At 33.3% G+C, this 18,929-nt stretch overlaps 2 protein-coding genes across 2 annotated transcripts in view; one reads left to right on the top strand and one right to left on the bottom strand.

Moving 5' to 3' along the window:
- The window catches only part of LOC126745964 (uncharacterized), a 28,640-nt gene that overhangs the window by 8,438 nt on the left and 1,273 nt on the right, over window positions 1-18,929 (top strand). The window contains exons 5-6 of the mRNA XM_050454020.1: window positions 3,005-3,607; window positions 11,644-12,335. Of these exons, the coding sequence (XP_050309977.1) occupies window positions 3,005-3,607; window positions 11,644-12,335 (1,295 nt within the window). The remainder of the gene's footprint in view (window positions 1-3,004; window positions 3,608-11,643; window positions 12,336-18,929) is intronic.
- Window positions 1,849-18,929, bottom strand: part of LOC126745600 (cilium assembly protein DZIP1) — a 54,589-nt gene continuing 37,508 nt past the window's right edge. The window contains exon 8 of the mRNA XM_050453532.1: window positions 1,849-2,162. The gene's annotated coding sequence lies outside the window, so the exon portion shown is untranslated. The remainder of the gene's footprint in view (window positions 2,163-18,929) is intronic.

Genomic DNA, 18,929 nt, shown 5'->3' with positions numbered 1-18,929 from the left:
AACTAAATGACTTTATCTCTTATCGACAAGTGAATATCTCAAGTTCTAGAATTCAATATTTGAAAATTTTTAATTAATGGACTACTTTGAGGACTTTTTCAGTCTTTTATGAAAAAATGACTAAAATCGATGAACTAAAAGCCAAGATATTGGAATTCTTATTCCAGGAGTGCCTGTAAGAAGCAAAAGAAATCTTGTGCCTGTAAGAAGCAGAAGATTGAAAAATGAATATCTTGGATTCTTGTAGACAATATTTAAAAATTATTAATTTATGGACTAGCCTGAAGGCTCTTTTAGTCTTTTTTGAAAAAATGACTAAAATTGATGCACTAAATATCAAGATATTGGAATTCCTATTTTGAGTATGCTTGTCAAAATTAAATGACTTTGTCTCTTATTGACAAGTGAATATCCTGGCTTTTAGTAGTCAAAATTTGAAAATTATTAATTAATGGAGTCCTCTGAGGACTTTTTTAGTCTCTTTTGCAGAAATGACTAAAATCGATGCACTAAATGTCAAGATATTGGAATTCTTATTTCAGGAGTGCCTGTAAGAATTAAACGACTTTGTTTCTTATTGACAAATAAATATCATGAGTTCTATAGTAGTCAAAATTTGGAAATTATTGATTAATGGACTACTCTGAGAGCCTTTTCAGTCTTTGTTAAAAAAATTACTAAAATCAATGCATTAAAATTCAAGATATTGGAATTCTTATTCCAGGAGTGCCTGTAAGAATTAAATGACTGTCTCTGCTTGTATAAATTACTTTGCCTCCTATTGTCAAGTGAATATCTTAGGTTCTAGTAGTCAAAAATCTGGAAATTATTGATTAATGGACTACTCTGAGAGCCTTTTTAGTCTTTCTTGAAAAAATGACTAAAATTGAAGCTTAAAAATTCAAGATGTTGAAATTCTTATTCCAGGAGTGCCTGTAATAATTAAATTATTTTGTATCTTATTGGCATGTGAATATCTTGGGTTCATTATTTTTATGTATTCAGCTCACTTTCAATTGGACCTCATAATTTTTAAACGTTGAATATTTCTTACCTTATTTTAATAAAAAACAAACAATAAAAACAAATTTCCTATACATTATTTTTATTTAAGATATATGGTCATTCTTTCCAAAAAAATAAATGCATTTGAATCGTTTATTAAAATGTATAAAATGTATTTATACTGATATACACGTATGGCAAACTTGGGCCTTGCGTGCAAGTATTAAAAAAGTCATAATTTTTGAATTTAGCTTATAATTTTTAAATTTTATTAAAATATAAACAATAATTCAAAATTCTTGTGAATTGGTGACGAAAGATTGTGAATTAGAAGTGGTGTTTGGTGGGTCAGTTTCTGAAGAAAACTATTTATTTTTATGCAACGTTTTGAATTATATCAAATTCATCTTCAGGCCTCCTCAGTCTACCGAATTATTCAAATCATATATTTTAATTGTATTGCCTACAGTACGTGACTGACTTTAAATTTGTGATATCTACGTTTTTATCCTTGCAATGTGTGCCATTGTAATTTAACGCAAGAGAACTCTGACTTCAACCCCGAAGATGAGGCAAATATAATTCGAAACGTAAAACTATAAATAAATAGTTTTTTTTCCCGAAAATGACATATTTACCCACTAAATATCACTTCTAATAATTAAAATTTGGTATACCCTCTCCAATAAAAATGCGTTTAAATTGTTGATTTATATGTTTAGACTAACAAAAGTATACACGTCTGGCCAACTTAGGTATTGCGTACAAAAAAAATCAAAAGTCACAATTTTTGAATTTAAACTAATAATTTCTTCATTTATTTTAATAATATACAAACAATAATTAAATATTCGCATACAATATTTTTATTTAAGATAAATGGTTATTATTCGTTGCATCTTTAAATTGTAAATTAAAGTGTATGTATTTACAACGACAACCGTATACACGTCTGAACAACTCAGGTCTTGCATGCAACATCAAATTGCCTATATAATTGTCTACTTAAAATTATATTAAAACATCGTATAAAATGAGATCCTAAAAATATAGTTAGATGAGCTTAAAAATAGTTTGTACTGACTAGGTTAAATTTCCTGTTAAGTCTTAGCGATGGGTTTTCAAAGATATCTCTAAATTGTCCCTGGGTCGTTTATCTGAAATTAAAAAAAGAATATGTATTAGAAAGAGAGGCAACTTTATATACATATCAAGAATGTTGGGCCTGGTATACAAATATAAGTCGCAAACAACCTTTATGCAACGGTGACATTAGAGAATAGTTTTAAAAATAAATGAAGGTATAGACAAATAAGATATTATTTGTATATTGTTTGTTTCTTTTATTAAAGAAATACATGTATTTGTTAATTGTTAGTAAATAGAGATATCATTTAATTGTAGATACAAACAACTGTAGATATACTGATAAATAATGTATAAATATAACGTACGTCTCTCTGATGGTTCTATATATATTAAATTAATATTGTTTTGGCGTTATTTATTTTTAGTGACGAAATAGTTCTGTAGACTGATGATTTTTAATAAAAGATATATTAATATAAAGTCTTCGTAATTTCTTTATCCCTGCTCAATCATCACTTATTCGAGAAAATGAATATCATCGAAATCAATGCATTTCAATGCAACTTAAAAAGAACACGTAGGTGAATTCCAGATGTTTTTTCTAGCACTATCAGTTTAGTATTTGAATAATTTAGCTCTAAATCCACGACTGTTAAAAAATATACATTTCGAAATATATATAGTCATACAAAACTATATATCCCCACTCCGCGGCCAGTGCAAGCATTGTCGGTCTCCCTTTAACTTAATGCTTCGCCTATGATTTCTTGTGCATGCCAATACATAAAATTTTTGATAATTAACATAATTAACTACTAACTTACTTACACTAGCTCTAACTTAAGTTGCCTATCCTAACCTACTTTCTGAAACTATACCTCTAACATAAACTCTTTCTACCTTGCTTCAGATACCCCTATCAAGCTTGGTTACCGTATTCCTCTCTTCCACTTCTACAGCTTGGGAATCCCACTACTACCTCCCACGTAGAGCCTCTAGCTTTTCAAATCAACCGCTTCCCCAAGTACCACGCTCTATCCAGTCCGAAAGTGCTCGAAGAATATCGACAACTCTTAAAAAAACTTGACCTGCAAGAGCCAAGACATTTCTTTACTGCAGCACAAAATAAGGACGTGAAAAAGCTGAATCTTGTAAATATTGTCAAAGACCCTAAGACAGTGATCAACAGGCCAATAGAAGAACAGAGAAATTTTCAACCGACAAAAGCTCCCTCTCTAGCACCGCACCGTCTAAGTCCTCTGCTGACCTACATAAAAAACAAAAACACCCTGGAACAGGATAAAATAATTCGCTTCAGGACCTCGAACGTAATTACCGAAGACGACATAACCACTTTGATACTGAAACCACAATCTACGGCCGTGGCGGGTGTCGAGGGTAAAGCGGTTTCGAACCCGTTATCGCGAGCCATCCTCAGGAGGGGTGTCAACGCGGATATCCTGTTTGAACCGCAGGCGGTCGCAGTGGCGGGTCCTGGAGGTATCGCGCATGCGCAAAGCGACTTGGAGATAAGCTATGAAGACTAAGATGGGGCAAAGAAGCTGTTCAGTAGGGTGGGCCAAAAAAAGCCGATTTTTTAAAAGTCGCAAAAAATAAAGGACGCTAGTTTGGAAAAGGTGCCTATGGTTATACAGGCAGGGAAATTTTTTGAATTAACAAAAAAAAAAATTTACCGGGCCCAGGGGCTATTTTACGGGTCAAAATTTTGTGGTCAAAAAAATTAGGGGCGCTACCTTAAAATCTTTTTTAATTAATCTGTTATATTCCCAGAAAAAATTTAAAGATAATAGCAAGCATTTTAACCCACCCCACGAACGAAGACATTTTTAAAAAAATCAATTATATACCATAAATCAACATATTTGTATGATTGTGCACGTGCACTCGTGTAGCCTTTTGCTTGATTAGTAAAATTTTAAATATAAAACTATACTAATCAACCCAGAACCCACCACGCGGAGGTATCTGCACCTGGAGTTCCTCCCAATTGGGGACCCTCCCACCCATATATTTCTTACCTTACTTAAGTCACGTTACGTTTTTTAAAATATTGCGACTTGTTATCAAAAATTGGTAACATTTGTCGACCTTCTAATTTCATTCGAACGTAGCCGTCTCTGGACTCATCGCCACATACTTTAGTGGAGGCCTTAGTAACCAGTTTGACGCAGCGTTCTACTGCCTGAGTGTGACATGGAAATTTCTCAAAGTTTGGCACAAATGTACCTTTTAATAAATTATCCTGTATAACTGTTAAAGGTGGTTTAGAAATTACTGTTTTTTTGCCAGTTTATTAAATCAATGTAATCCTCAGCGGCTAAGTTGATTGAAGGTACCCTAAAGACTCTCACTTCATTGCTGGGATGCATTCTGCATTTTTTTAATTCTTCTTACAGCCAATGTCTTTATTATGAGGCCTTGGGTCTGTTAGCATTGCTAAGAGCAAATTTTCAGAATGGGCAAAATAGGCATTGGCGGCAAAGACCTTGTCGACTATTTTAGTAACTTTAGGTGGAAAAGTTCTGGAAAGAGTAATGGCTTTCCACAAATGTCGTGCTCCGTTGTAGATCAGTGGTTGCGTCTTAATATAAAACCAAACAGGGGCATATACTTTTATAATAAATTCTGATAAAATAACTAGGTTTGATAGGGGGTTTTCGGTGGCTACATATAAACGCAGTATCCTGTTGGCTGTAGTAAGCTAGCGAGCATGGGACAACTTTCCAGGATCTTTATTTGCCAGACTTTCCGGACAGTGTCCATTTTTAATAGCAAAACAAATATTATACAAATATTGTTGGCCAGTGCTTAGAATATCTGCTGTTAGTTCTGGAAGCTCTGTGTCTATAATTTTAAATTTCTTTAATGGCATTTGTTGGCAGTCTTTTAGTAGCAACCCCACTGGCCCTGAAAAACTGTAAAGTCCCTTGGTCTCGCCATCTAAATTTTAAAGAAGATGACGTAAAGGCAATTCATTGGTATGGAGAAGACATATACTCCACTGAAGGGGGTCTTCCGATATGAGTTCCCATAAGACGAGTAATACCATCCTCTATTTATTACATCCTCTATTTACATTCGTTCCATCGCAACCGATTACAGACAAAAAACTTATATCCGTCTGATAATTCTCTAAACATTTTAAAAGTTCATTTTTAATATTTACTGCAGTAGAAGCTCCTTTTGCAGATATATGTGCGAAATATATATTACCAGGTTCTTTTATAATTGAAATGTGTTCTTCTTGTTGAATAATTTTTTTGTTATTAACCATAGAAAGCGTTTGATCCTTTCGCCCATCAAAATAGAGGCCTACAATAGAGACTGCGTGTAGCTCAACGATCTTAAAATAATAAGCAGATCATATACGAGGGCGGACTGATATTCTCAGCTTAGAAAATTGGTCATGGGCCCGGCTAAAAATTATTATTTTTTTATAATATTTTTTTTGGGTTATAAGGAGGTTAAATCAAATGTATTTTTCGGTAGCGCCCTTTAAAAAAATAATATTAAAAAAAAAGCCCCTTGAAGTGCCCCTGGGCCCGGCTGGATTTTTTTTTGTCGTAAATTTTTTGTTTATTATTTTTTTTTAGAAAAAAACGCACCCTTTTTGCTATAGCGCTTTTTACAATTTAAAAAAAAAGTTTTTTCGGCCCACCCTACTGTTCAGTGCTTTACAGTGGCACGACGTATAACGGAAGAACGGGTTATTGGGCACTATTAGTTGTTGATATGCACTAGTGAGATAAACGCTTTCTGACTTTTTGCTTTTCTTATTCCAATCATATAACATAAAAATCAAACGTGACAAGACTGTATAATTTAGCAATATAGAACACTAGAAATGAAGGTCTTGGTTATGAGTAGCATAGCTTTTTGCGAAAGCAGCTCACCTGTAGTAAGTTCAACTCAGTTAAAAATTTCTTGGCATATAAACATTTCAATTGACCAAATGGAAATTTTGACTGTTCAGTATTTACCGATTGTGTGTAGACTATTAAACACGACGTGTATTTGTAACACATGGTACCTGTACAGAATTCCTAATGTAGATGAACCTAATATATTTTTGTAAATGTAATTAAGTAGGCACTTCAATAGTAGATTGTAGTAGACAAATATTATTTAAAATTATATAGAGCTGTATAATATCTTGTACAAAAATGTATATATTATTGTTATTATATTGTATAAAACGAATATTTTAATCATGTAAATTTATTTTTTTTGCTTATTGTTACGTCTGTATTATGAATAATAATAATAATAATAAATCGTCTTTTATTTGCATAATATGTATATATATATATATAAATACATATGTGTACACGCATTGGAAATAATGCAAAAGAAAATGCCGAATTAAGCTACTCTTACACTAAACAGGTAATCGACAGGTAAAACACATCAGCTAAACGGTAATAAACTAACTATATATTCAAGACTGAGGAACTGAATCTGATAGCTGTCAACGTTAACTGTCATGTCATCTATCAACGTCATCTGTCACAGTCAGCTACCCACTAACAGTAAAAGAAATGTTTGCTGACACATGGATGTCAAGAAAAAACATTTCATCACAAACAATTGATTTTCATTTCAGGTTCATTAACAGGAAACCCATATATTCCCACCGTTAATAAGACAACCACACAATGTATAGCAAGGTTATTTTAAGTTCTGACAGCTGTCAAAATCAACTGTCACTTGCAGTGGCGGCTCCTTCTTAGGGTCAATTGGTCAATGACCCCCCTTAAATAATCTCATAAAAATCCCAATTTTATTATAAATATCTTTTATCTAAAACTTCATTGTGAATTATAAAATTCTCTAAGCAGTCTGCATTGGCAAAACAAATAAATATATTATTAACGTCGCGCCTTGCGCGCATCACAAGCCCGTGGCTGGGCCGTATTTTAAATTGTCCCTATACAGTTCTTATGGCTTATGGAGAAATGCATGTAAAATAGAACAAAGAAGGCAGATTAGCATTTCGTGGGCGGGAGTGAGAGTCACCTTTCAGTCCTATATCGCTAACGTAGTCGACGGCCCGACTGGATGAATGTTTTCAGTTTTGTTTTAAATAGTTACTGTTTGCCGCCCGCACGAAATAATTGCCTTAAAATCTGCTGGAACATTAAATTATGATGTTCCAGCAGATTTTAATTTAAATAATTATGACTGCTTGAGAAAAAGGAAACTGGTCAACCAAAACCAAATATGAATTTAAAACAAACAACAAAGGATAGGGGTAAAGATATTCAAAAATATTTTAAAGAATCAATGTACAATTTGTGTGATTGGATTTGTGGCTGCAGTGTGAGAAATTTTTTTGCTACCCGTCTTTACTATTTTCGAATGACGCTGTATGGGCGAAAAATGGAGTAATTGACATTAAGCATTTAAAAGTGAAAATTACAAAGCTTGCTTCTTCCACTACTCATATAAATTCATCAATGAGTTACGCAAGTTTAGGACGTGTTAACACAGTCTAACAGTTGAAAACTATATACTTTGGTGTTAACATAAGACAGCAACTTGATAGTGTATATCGTAAATCTGTGCATGACTTTAATGAATCGGTTTCTAAAAATAGGTATATTTTAAACAAACTAATCGGCTGTGTAAAATTTTGTGGAGTTTTCGAAATTGCATTGCGCGGTCATGACGAAAGTATCAACTCCAATAATCCTGAAATTTTTCTGGGCCTTATCGATTTTGTTTCTGAACTGGATTTAATGTTTAAAGAACATATTGAAAGGAGTACAGTATTTAAAGGCACATTAAAAACAATTCAGAACGATATTTTCGAATCAATGTTAGCCATTGTACATACTCATATAATTAAGGAGATTGGCCAGACAAATTTTGTGGCAATTCAAGTAGATGAGACCACAGACAGCTTCAATAAAACGCAGATGATTGTCATATTGCAATATGTATTAACTGATTGCACATGAAAGATTTTGGAAATTTGTTAACCCTCCAGATGCCACAGCACAACATTTAACTAATGTAATATTGGAAGAACTTCAATTATCAAAAATTAATCAAGCACCTGAAAAATTAATTGCCCAAAGTTACGATGGTGCATCAGTCATGAGCGGTAAACTGGTAGGAATATAAACAAAAATTAAAGAAATATACCCAAATGCACACTTTATTGCTAGCACTGCTATGCCCATCAACTTATCCTGCAAAAAGCGGCGAGTCAACATAAGCCGATAAAAATATTTTTTGTAAATTTATACGCATTTTCGTCCTTTTTCGACCGATCTCCAAAACGTACGATGGTTCTAGGTAGAGTGGTTTCGATAACCTGTTTATACCCTTTTTCTTATATTTTTATTTAAAATATTTACTCTAATAAAAAGGCAAAGTTAATTTTCGGCAAACGATTTAAGCATTTAAAGTTATTTTTATCCTTAATAGGGTAAATATCTCGGTAAATATTATTGAGTTTTATCTAAGTCTGTATTTTTTATCCAAAATATAAATGACAAAAAGATCTTTCAAATAATTTAAAAAATCAATAGTTTGATTTGTTTTTTTCTATTAGAGTAAACTATAAGTTTTCAAACCAAAATGACCCCCCTGAAGATTGACCCACGAGCCGCCACTGGTCACTTGTCAACGAATTTCAATATCAAAGTGCTCATAATGTTTATTTAAATTTATTGAAATATGAAGAAGAGGGTGATGGCAAGTCTGGAACATGAAGGTCAAATAATGACAAACATACATTCAAGGCTTTTTATAAACCCATTGAGTACATCAAAAGCAAAACATACGTTATAGTATGCTCTTCTTTTACTAAGCTCAGATATATTACGATATGACATAGTTTGTTCAACATTATTAAGTGAAATGACTTGGCATGACATTTTATACATGACACATTTAATAAACGGGTGCTGTACCAGCTCTAGACGATTTGCCTGATAATATGTGAAGATATTGGAATTCTTAATCCAGAAGTGCCTGTAAGAATTAAATGATCTTGTCTCTCATTGACAAGTTAATATGTTAGGTTCTAGTAGTCCAAATTTGAAAATTAATGATTAATCGACTACTCTGAGAGCGTTTTTAGTATTTTTTCAAGAAATGACTAAAATCGAGGTACTAAATATCAAGATATTGGAATTCTTATTCCAGGAGTGCCTGTAAAAATTAAATGACTTTGTCTTTTATTGACAAGTAAATATATTGGGTTCTAGTAGTTAACACTTGGAAGGTATTGATTTATGGACTACTCTGAAGAGTTTTATAATCTTTTTTTTCAAAAAATGACTAAAATTGATGCACTAAATGTCAAAATATTGAAATTCTTGTATAGTTCAGTTCAGAGATCTATTAGAATCTTTAATGTGCCGCGAATAGTCCATGTGCCGGTGTTGCTTGTATTGTCTGTCACATGACATGCATGTTTAAATCGCAAAATTTTAGGTGTAAAGAGTCATAAAGTAATATTCCAAGAGCTATTCAATCATTCCATTAAATAAATAAATGTTTTAAGCATTTGTTTATGAATTTATACATTTGATTCGTTAAATTTGACTACATGCGCCCACGTACTATTTTATTAGACGTTTGACCTCAGTCACAGCCACTCAAGCGTGAAAAGTAGCACAGGTCCGGCCTTAAAATTTATTTGTATTTAAAACTTTATTACTCGGGATTTTTCGGTTTAGTTTTATTAAATTAGAAATTCAGGATAGTTGATAGCAAGATAATATAGCACCTGATAATTCCATTACAGCAGCTCTTTTGTTAACCATCTTAAGCTTAAATCCAAGTTTTATCAGGTATCTCCGCAAGGTTGATACTGAGAAATGTTTGTCCCTTGCCGGTAAGATATCCTTAACCATCTCTATGATCAGAACCTCATTGTTTTTGTATTTAGAATACACCCCAAATTCAGATCTTACGTTACTAGGTTTAAGGCCCCGATAATCCTCGACATATGACCATGATACTTGATAAATCATAATCACGATGACGCTAATGAAACCTTCACATGCAGATGATACAGATTGTAGAAACGCTAATCATAAAAGCCATTTCGTACTTTTAAAAAAGAGTTTGTAGTCAAATTTAATTGGCACATTCAACAATTTTCTCTCGCAACTCCTCTAAATTTGTTGGTCTACTAAATTGGTGTAAATGGTCTTTTGGAGGGAAAATCCGGAGATCTAGGAGGCCATTTAATATCGCACCATTAGGTTTCCTGAGACCAACAACGAGGAACGGAAGGATTGTATTTCCCATGAACTTTTCATTTTTATTTGCTTTGGCCATTATGGTTTCACAAAATTCCATTCTTTGCCACTGTGTTCGGGAAATAATAAATCTCCTGATTTTTGTAATAAATAAAGCGTTTGTACCCATGTTTTTCCAAATAATGGTCCATACCCAGTTCCGCCTCTCCAACACTTCTACTATGACAGTATGTAAACACAGCTCTGAACTCTATTCAGTTCTGTACACAACACATAGGTCGTCAAAGAATCTCTGTCATATCTGAATCCTCGATAGTAAGATCCTCTAAGTATATATACTAGTATCGATAGTTCTTCTAGCTTTTTCATATAAAATGGAAATTAAGTGTAATGTTGTATCTTTTTCAAATTTGTTGTTGCAAATATGTTGAATGAATGGAATTCTTTGACTGCATTGCCCGCATAGATTATGATCCAGCAATCCCTTTATTAGTGTTTTCTTAACACCCACCCTAAGCATTTATATTCAGCAAAATATATTGAACGTCACTTTATACACTGTCGATTTTTGACATAGTAAGTAATTTGTTGATCGGTCGTATTATGCAAATTGGATTGCGTACCCTGGTTACTAGAACGTGCAGGTTTAGGAGGTAATTTTCTGCTAGTTTCAGGTTGAACAAAATGTATGTATTTGTTGACTGTATTGTGATCTGTATGTGAACAATTCTACACAGACACAGGACTTTTCAGGACACTAGCTTTACTATTATTAGCAAATTATGAGAAGTAGAAGTAGATTTATTATCAGAAGTAGCTGTTGCAGTCTTGGAAATTGTATGGTCTTAATCTCTAGTTCAAAAATCCGTTTTTCATGCGGTTTGTTAACTGCGTTGGCCGAAAGAGAGTTGGAGATGGTTTTACAAAAGGTCTCACTTATGTTTTTTGCATTTGCTAACACGTCCTATTGCTCCACTACATTGGTAAGGCAGGTCTCACAGGCAAAAATGCGTTGTTCTAGACTATATGAGTAACTTGTGTTTTAGATGTTGAAAATTTGGCGCAGGCCATGCTCTCTGTAATTACGAAGAAGTATTTCATATTTTCAGTTTTGCTTTATATATTTCACTTGACTGACTATACTTCAAATTATGCAAACAACAAAGGGGTCACGCTGCTCATATTGCGACAAGAGTATTTACTATTAATTATTCTACAGTTTATTCAAATGAACTAACCTTAACTAACCATATAGTCCTTTAGTAAAATGCCATATCTAATAAGTACATTTATTTATTTCTAGTGATAGTACTCGGATAACGTTGGTCCCATTTTACGGAGGAGCCAAAGGTCAATCGTTGCAAATAATCGAGGGACCCAACGGCGAAGTTCTTTCCACCGTCATAATCAAAACCCCTTCCACACTACCGGCACCCTCTCAAGAGACCGAAATAGAGATAAATCCATTAGATCTAGAAAATCCACCGCTTCCTTCCAAGTTTGATACGGAATACTACGAGGGCTACGACGAGTACATCCGAAACATTCGTAATAAAGCTGGAAAAATAATTCAATTGCAAGAAATTGCGAAACGCAATGGTAACCTGGATGAACAACAAGAAATAATGTATCAAGAATACATGGCGTCGATTAATCAATCGGCCAAGAAGCTCGCGGAGGCACAAGAGAATGCCGGATTGGGATTCGAAAATAGAGAGGGTCTGAGCCAGTGGTTCGAGCGAAAGAGCAACAATCAAAGCAATAAAAATAAAAAGAAAGAGGACGAGAAGCAAAAGAAGAAGAAGGAGGAAGACGAGAAGCGAAAGAAACAGGAGGAGGAAGAGAGAAAGAAGAAGAAGCAAGAGGAGGAGAAGAAGAAACAAGAAGAAGAAGAAAACGAGGGGGGAGAGGAAGTAGGCGGAGACGATGGGGTGGCCATCAACTTGCCTCCGCCGGAAGCCTCGGTCGCCGAGGCAAAGCCCGTTGGATTAGCCGTTGCAGGTTGAGTACAAGCACAATAATTTTAAGTAACAATAATCAATTTTAATTAAATAATATCGCAGTATGAAAGCACTTAAATTGGGGCAATTAAAGGTGGTAGATACAAAGATGGTGTTAGAACATGTATTAGGGTATAAGGGATTGTTAATCCACATAAATGTAATGACCATTCACAGGTTATTATCAGATTTGTAGTAGTTTGGAATTTAATTAGTTAATACAGCTAGATTTATAATGTCAGTTGTTTCCTTTAGTAGACCTGTTTAGTAGATTCATAAGGTCAGGCTCAGAAGCCAGTTTTCTCTCGTTTTTTTTGGTTAATACTGAATTACTGATACGATGGCGACAACAGGTTTACAAAGAGTATCAGGTTTTATTGACATTGTAACAAACCTAGGGGCCAAGGTAAATTACATCGTAATTCACGTGGGTCCAGTTGTTAACTTCTTGGCACTGTTATTTGTATCGATTCGTTTTTTTTACTTGTAGCATCTTTGTACAGCTGTAGATTTCTCTTTGTCTTGAGGTTATACGATGTCGAAAACAGCAAACACAAGAGTACCAGATTTTATTGACATTGTAACAAACTTAGGATCCAGGGTTCATCATATCGTCTATACTCTATTTCAGAAGTGTGTAGAGCAATAAAACCTCATTAGGTATGCAAAAGTGGTACCTGGTGATCCACCAATATTTTATGCCACTACCTTAGTTGGGTATTAGTTTCAATGTTAAATTCTTTCTTTTCGTTGATTGCAGGTAGTGCCACCCGGTTTTGGGTCAATTTATGAGTTTTGTCCATTGTTACCCACTGATAAACATTGAAAACGGTTCGCCAAAGGCGTGCAACTGGGACTTGTTTTTTACCTTATAATTAATGTACTTAAATTCTATTTTATTTTAGAAAGTTTACTTTTGTTTAAATGGAATAATATATTTTTTTCACAAATTTATTGAACATAATATGTAGAGTAAAACAGTTGAAAATGTCACTTTTGGATCTGGAACTTTTTGAACGGTGTATAACAATTTTAAATTATAATAGATTGTAGTCTTCTTCGTCATCTGACGAACTGTCATCACCTCTTGACATTATGATTAAAGGATCGACTGTCTGATCGATGAGGTTGTTAAGATCCCACATTTTGTCCTCTTGCTTAATTACATGCTGGACTGCTTTTCGCCAATTCTCTGGTGTCGCTTCCGTAATGGCTTGATCAAACAGTAGCTTAACATCTTTCATTTTAAAAGTCGTGTTTTGTCTTGCTACAAATCCTTTTACCTGCGCCCATATCAGTTCTATAGGATTTAGTTCGCAATGATATGGCGGTAAGCGCAGTACAGTTATATTATATTTTTCGGCTATATCTTCCACGGCGTATTTCATGAAACGAGTTTTGTGTAAGTTTGCTATTGCCAGCAGTTCTTTTTTTATCAAATTTGCTTCAAACGCAATACCTTTTGCAGTCAGCCAATCGATAATTTCTTGCTTTCTCCAACTTGAAGTTGGCGTCTTCTCTATTCGCCGTGAATGATAGCTTGCGTTATCCATAACCACCACCGAATTAGCCGGAAGAAATTTTATCATTTCACCAAAATAGTCCTCGAAAACGTCTGAGTTCATGTCTTCATGGTAATCTCCTGTGCGAGTCGACTCAAAGGTTAGCAGACCTTCTTTTAAAAATCCCTCTTCGCTTCCAATATGTGTGATTATAAGTCTTTTTCCTTTTCCCGAAGGTACGTTAATACCCGTAGACAGGCCTTCTATGAAAGCTTGGCGAGCACTGGTTATATTTTTGTCTTGCCACATTTTTTGAACTATATAACCTTCGTTAATCCACGTCTCATCAAGATAAAAAACTTTCTTTTGCTCCCTGCGGTACTGCTTGATACTTCTCAAGTATTGTCGTCTCCAATAAACAATTTCGTCGCTCTCCAGTAAAAGTGCTTTGCGGTTATGCTTTTCCCAGGCAAAATCCATATTTTTTAAAGTTTTCTACTTATCAACGGAATACTGTCATCTCGGCCAAGCTCCATTAAAATTTTGTCTAGGGTGGGTATTTCCTTTTTAAAATAAAAAGAGTGAATTTTTCTTCGAATTATACATTTAGCATTTTCATCAAGGACTTTTGTAGGTCGTCCTGGCTTTTGCTTGGGAGATTCCACTTGACCTGCTACTTTTCTTTCCCGCAACAATTTGAAAATGGTGGACTTTCCAATTCCACTCATTCGAGAACATTTTTCAACAATTTCTTGCACAGTAAAACTAGGGTAATCGTGTTTTATGCAATCATGTACATTTAAAATAATAACTTTTTCACTCAGCGATAGTGGAGAATTTTTAGTACATCTTTTCGTTGGACTGAATACCTCCATTTTTTAAATATTGGGATAATAATATTGTGATTACACTACAGCGTAGCAGTGACTACTAACGTTTAAAATATGATTTAAAAGTATTTATTTAGTATTTAATCTCTTTCAAAATAAAGGCATTTAATCCGTGAAAATTAAATTCATAAATATTATAAGTACCTGCGCCTATGAACTACCACGAAATGTAGCCAAACAGAACGGAATTCCCCAGTTTATTGCTCTATACACTTCTGAAATAGAGTATAGTTGTTGGCACTTCTCTTATCTGTATTGATGTATATTGGACGTTCTTTGTACAGCTATATGAACTTACTGGTTGTTACCACAGAAATTTGGAGGAAGTGCCTAGTTTTTCCTGGGCAAGTTGTCACATAATTGTGTTTATTTTTTTTAAACAATTTATTGTCGAAATAAGATACAAAATATTAAAATATCAAGACACAAATTATTAATACAAGGTATAAAAATTATTTGCTTAAACATTATGCATAATAATTAGTGCAATTCAATATATTACTTAATTTTGTTTTATACAGTGTCCCATTAATAATTGTAAATAATTTAATACGAAAAAAGAACGAGCTTATACTAAATTTTCATAAAGCGAAAATCAAAGACAACCAAGATAGAGGTTTTGATAACGTTTATGTAATTTCTTCGAGTTGTGGCCTTAAATATAGCATTCATTCTGCGTTTTTAACAAAAATTGAACAATGGTTTTTTTAATTAACCTTTTTGAAAATTATGTCATAGAAGGCGCCACCTGATTCTGATTTATTTTTTTTTAATTCCGTAACTTTTTTAGGTTTGAAACTCCGTAACTAACATTCAGGCTAAAATATTTATTCAGTAGGCTGTGCCTGACAAGATGAATTATTGTAAATGTCATTGTCACTGTCAGGATTTATGTTCTTGTCAGTTACTTTCGTGAGTATATAACTCGTTCTAGGCGTTTCTTGATCATAACAAAACGTCAATAGTTTATAATACCATAAGGGAGGCTTGTGTATAATATAATATCCTTAGCTCCTACACCGATCTTTTTAACGAGTTCACTTTTTAAAGTTTTTTTCGAAAACAACACACTCAACAAGAAATTAGGTACCCCTAGTTTTAATTTATCCATTTGATTATTTTGCCTCTCGCATCACATCAAGTAAAGACGTCTCAACACATAGAACGCGTTGTTTTAAAAATTGTTGGGCGCCAAAATGGTGCATTCAAGTGCAAATATCATCATACAAAAACCTGGAATATAAAAAGTGCAACTACGGACTGTAGTTGCTCTTAGTTTTAACTGTTTAATGAAAACAAAGTGTTTCAATTATCAGTTCTGTTAGCATATTGTTGTTTATTACGTATGACATGGGAGAAGACCTTGGCCTGCACGATGTCCAGACCGTGACCCATGCGCCAGGGCAGTTAGCAAAAATAGGAGAAGTTTTTACAGAACAGCTGATTTTTTTACAGATGCTAGTACTCATTAAGAGCACTTTGTAAAAAAAAGTTACACCTTCTTGGAGGCTTGCTTTTTCCGCCATGTTAAATTAAAGATGGCGGCTGGTGCTATTCTTAAAAAAATCGTAACTTTCTTATTTATTACCAGATTTTCGTCAAGTAAAAAACATTATCTTTATTATTAACTAGAGAATAAGACAAAAATATAAAACTACTTTGACAGGTCATATTTCTGCCAAAATACGGAAATAAAAAAATCGAAAAGCTTTTCTTCAACTTTTCGCCAACCGTACTCTTTACCAAAAAAAGTTAAAATATGTGGAGTCTTTTATGCGTTTTTGTTTTAATTTTAAAACAGTCGCCAAATTTATGATAGGTACTTTAGGATATATATAGAGAAAAAAAAATAATAAAACTTATGCAGGATGTAACATTACTTCTTGTTTGATTTATGTACCAAAATATTTTGTAACAAATACACTAAAAACAAAAATATGTTTATAACAAAAACAGTTTGGTTTTAACTTATAAAAGAAATATAAACATTTAAAAAAAATTAAAAAAAAAAAAACATTATATATTGGTAGATATTCTTTTTTGTGCTAAAAAATTACAAACGAAGCTTTTAATAGCTTTCAACTAACAATAATATATAACTATTTATCATTAAAAGTTATAACGACTTATTTGGTTACATTTTACTTAAACTTCATCATCTATTTCCACTTCATCCAAATCAATTCTGGGTGCATTCATACAAGCTAAATTGCATTTTTTACATAAAATGCCGCATTTTCGATTATACGAAGCACAAATACAGTTTGCTGTGCATAGATCTTTGCATTTGCAAAAAAAAGTAGCCATTAGGTGTTCGGGCCCCGGGGGTTTTGTGTATGTTAACTAGGAAAAGCTCATTGCCATTGGAAAACCACCCCTTGTGATTCTAAACCTTGTGTAGAGGTGATTCGTTTATAGCAATGAAGTCTTGACTGATTAAGATTTTCACAGTTTTGGACGGGAAAATTTTAATATAAAGTTTTTGTCCAACTTCACCTACAGCAGCCTTATTCATATAAGGGGCATTAAAACTTTTGATAAAATCATACATTTCAGGATTATTTTTTATATACGTCAAATATTCTTTTTTTGTCCATTTTATATGGATACGAGGTAGTATCACATCTTGTAAATGCATGAATGAATAAAAGATTTTCACGGATCTGTTCTGAGAGCAAAGTTTGAATTTTAAAAATATTTAGAAATTTATCAACAGCTTTACTCGTGCTGGGTGCCCAAACATATAGCTGGTGGTTAGACTTATTTGCTAAGGAAATTAAAATTACAATTAGATCTGTATCATTACCAAAGACTACTACATCTTGCGATTGACATTCTGTTATTGCGGTTAAGGCAACAACTCTGTCACAATCTTTTCTTTCAACTTCTCGGCTAGGCAAGAAATAAACCTTTCTTTGTTCGAAGAATTTGATAGGAAGTCTGCTTGCGAGAAGACCAGCGATGTGTTTTCCTGAAACTCAACCCTAGGCGTAATTTTTGATTGACGTCTACGATGTTCCTCGTCCTTGGTGGACTTTTCACTATAACCATCAAAAACTACCCAAGAGTTGAAACCAACATAATGGCAATAGATTTTAAATATATCGCCAAATGTTACTAATTTGGGCCAGACAATTTTATGTAGTGAGCAACCACCATCAATGACTGAAAGTGGATTTTTTAGTGTGTCGGGTTTCTCAAATTCAAAATTATCTTTACAAAGATGGGAAATCAGAACAGACTTATTCTCTTTGCGGAGTTTTCCTTGGCTAAAGAAATACGGAGGATAGGTACTTAGTTCATGTTCGAAAAACGTCTTCAAATCATTTTCGTTTCTCATAGTGAGCAATACTCAACGTCAACTTTATTTACGTCCACTGGATTTTTTTACTTTGTATTTATAGTTTATATTTTTATTTCATTCTTTAGTGAGAAGCAAATATAATGTTTTTTACTTAACAAAAATCGGTTAATAAATAAGAAAGTTACGATATTTTCAAAAATAGTACCATCCGCCATCTTTAATTCAACATGGCGGAAAAAGCAAGCCTCCTAGAAGGTGTAACTTTTTTTTACAAAGTACTATTGATGGGTACTACCATCTGTGAAAAATTCAGCTTGATTGCAAAAACTTCTCCTAAAGGCCATTTTTTGAGCTAACTGCCCTGGCATACCATTAGATTTTTGCATATGGGGACACGTAAAAATATTAACGGCTGCTGAGTTATTTCGAAATGAGCAATTATTTTTTGAGATTTTTAATTATCAAGTCCACCACTGCATTTTTCTAAAATAAATTTTATTTTTTAAATCCTTGTGCGTTCTTGAGTTTTTTTTATTTGTATATCTTATTTGGGATATTGATTTATACACGTTAATGCATTTCCTATTTGTTCTAGATTTCTTGGTGTATGATATTATACTATAAAATATATACGTGTATGAAAAGTATATGGTATCCTACACAGTGGCATATTTGTGATATCGGGATCATTTTATTACATATCTGAGGTGTAGTGGTTAAGTGAAAGACTAGCTATGTAAATGCCGAAATTTTCTCTCTTGTGTAAACAGAGTCGTATATGATATACGTAAATTCTACAGTTTAATAAATATATCTTGACCCTATACGGTTGATAAATATATCAAAAGTTTTAATTTGAAAACTGTATTTTTAAAGTAATTTTCTGCAAAAAAAAACCT

The sequence above is a fragment of the Anthonomus grandis genome, chromosome 16 (assembly GCF_022605725.1).
Source record: "Anthonomus grandis grandis chromosome 16, icAntGran1.3, whole genome shotgun sequence".
Taxonomy (NCBI): domain Eukaryota; kingdom Metazoa; phylum Arthropoda; class Insecta; order Coleoptera; family Curculionidae; genus Anthonomus; species Anthonomus grandis.
The sequence above is the reverse complement of the archived record's forward strand: the minus strand, read 5'-3'. Positions and strand labels throughout refer to the sequence as shown.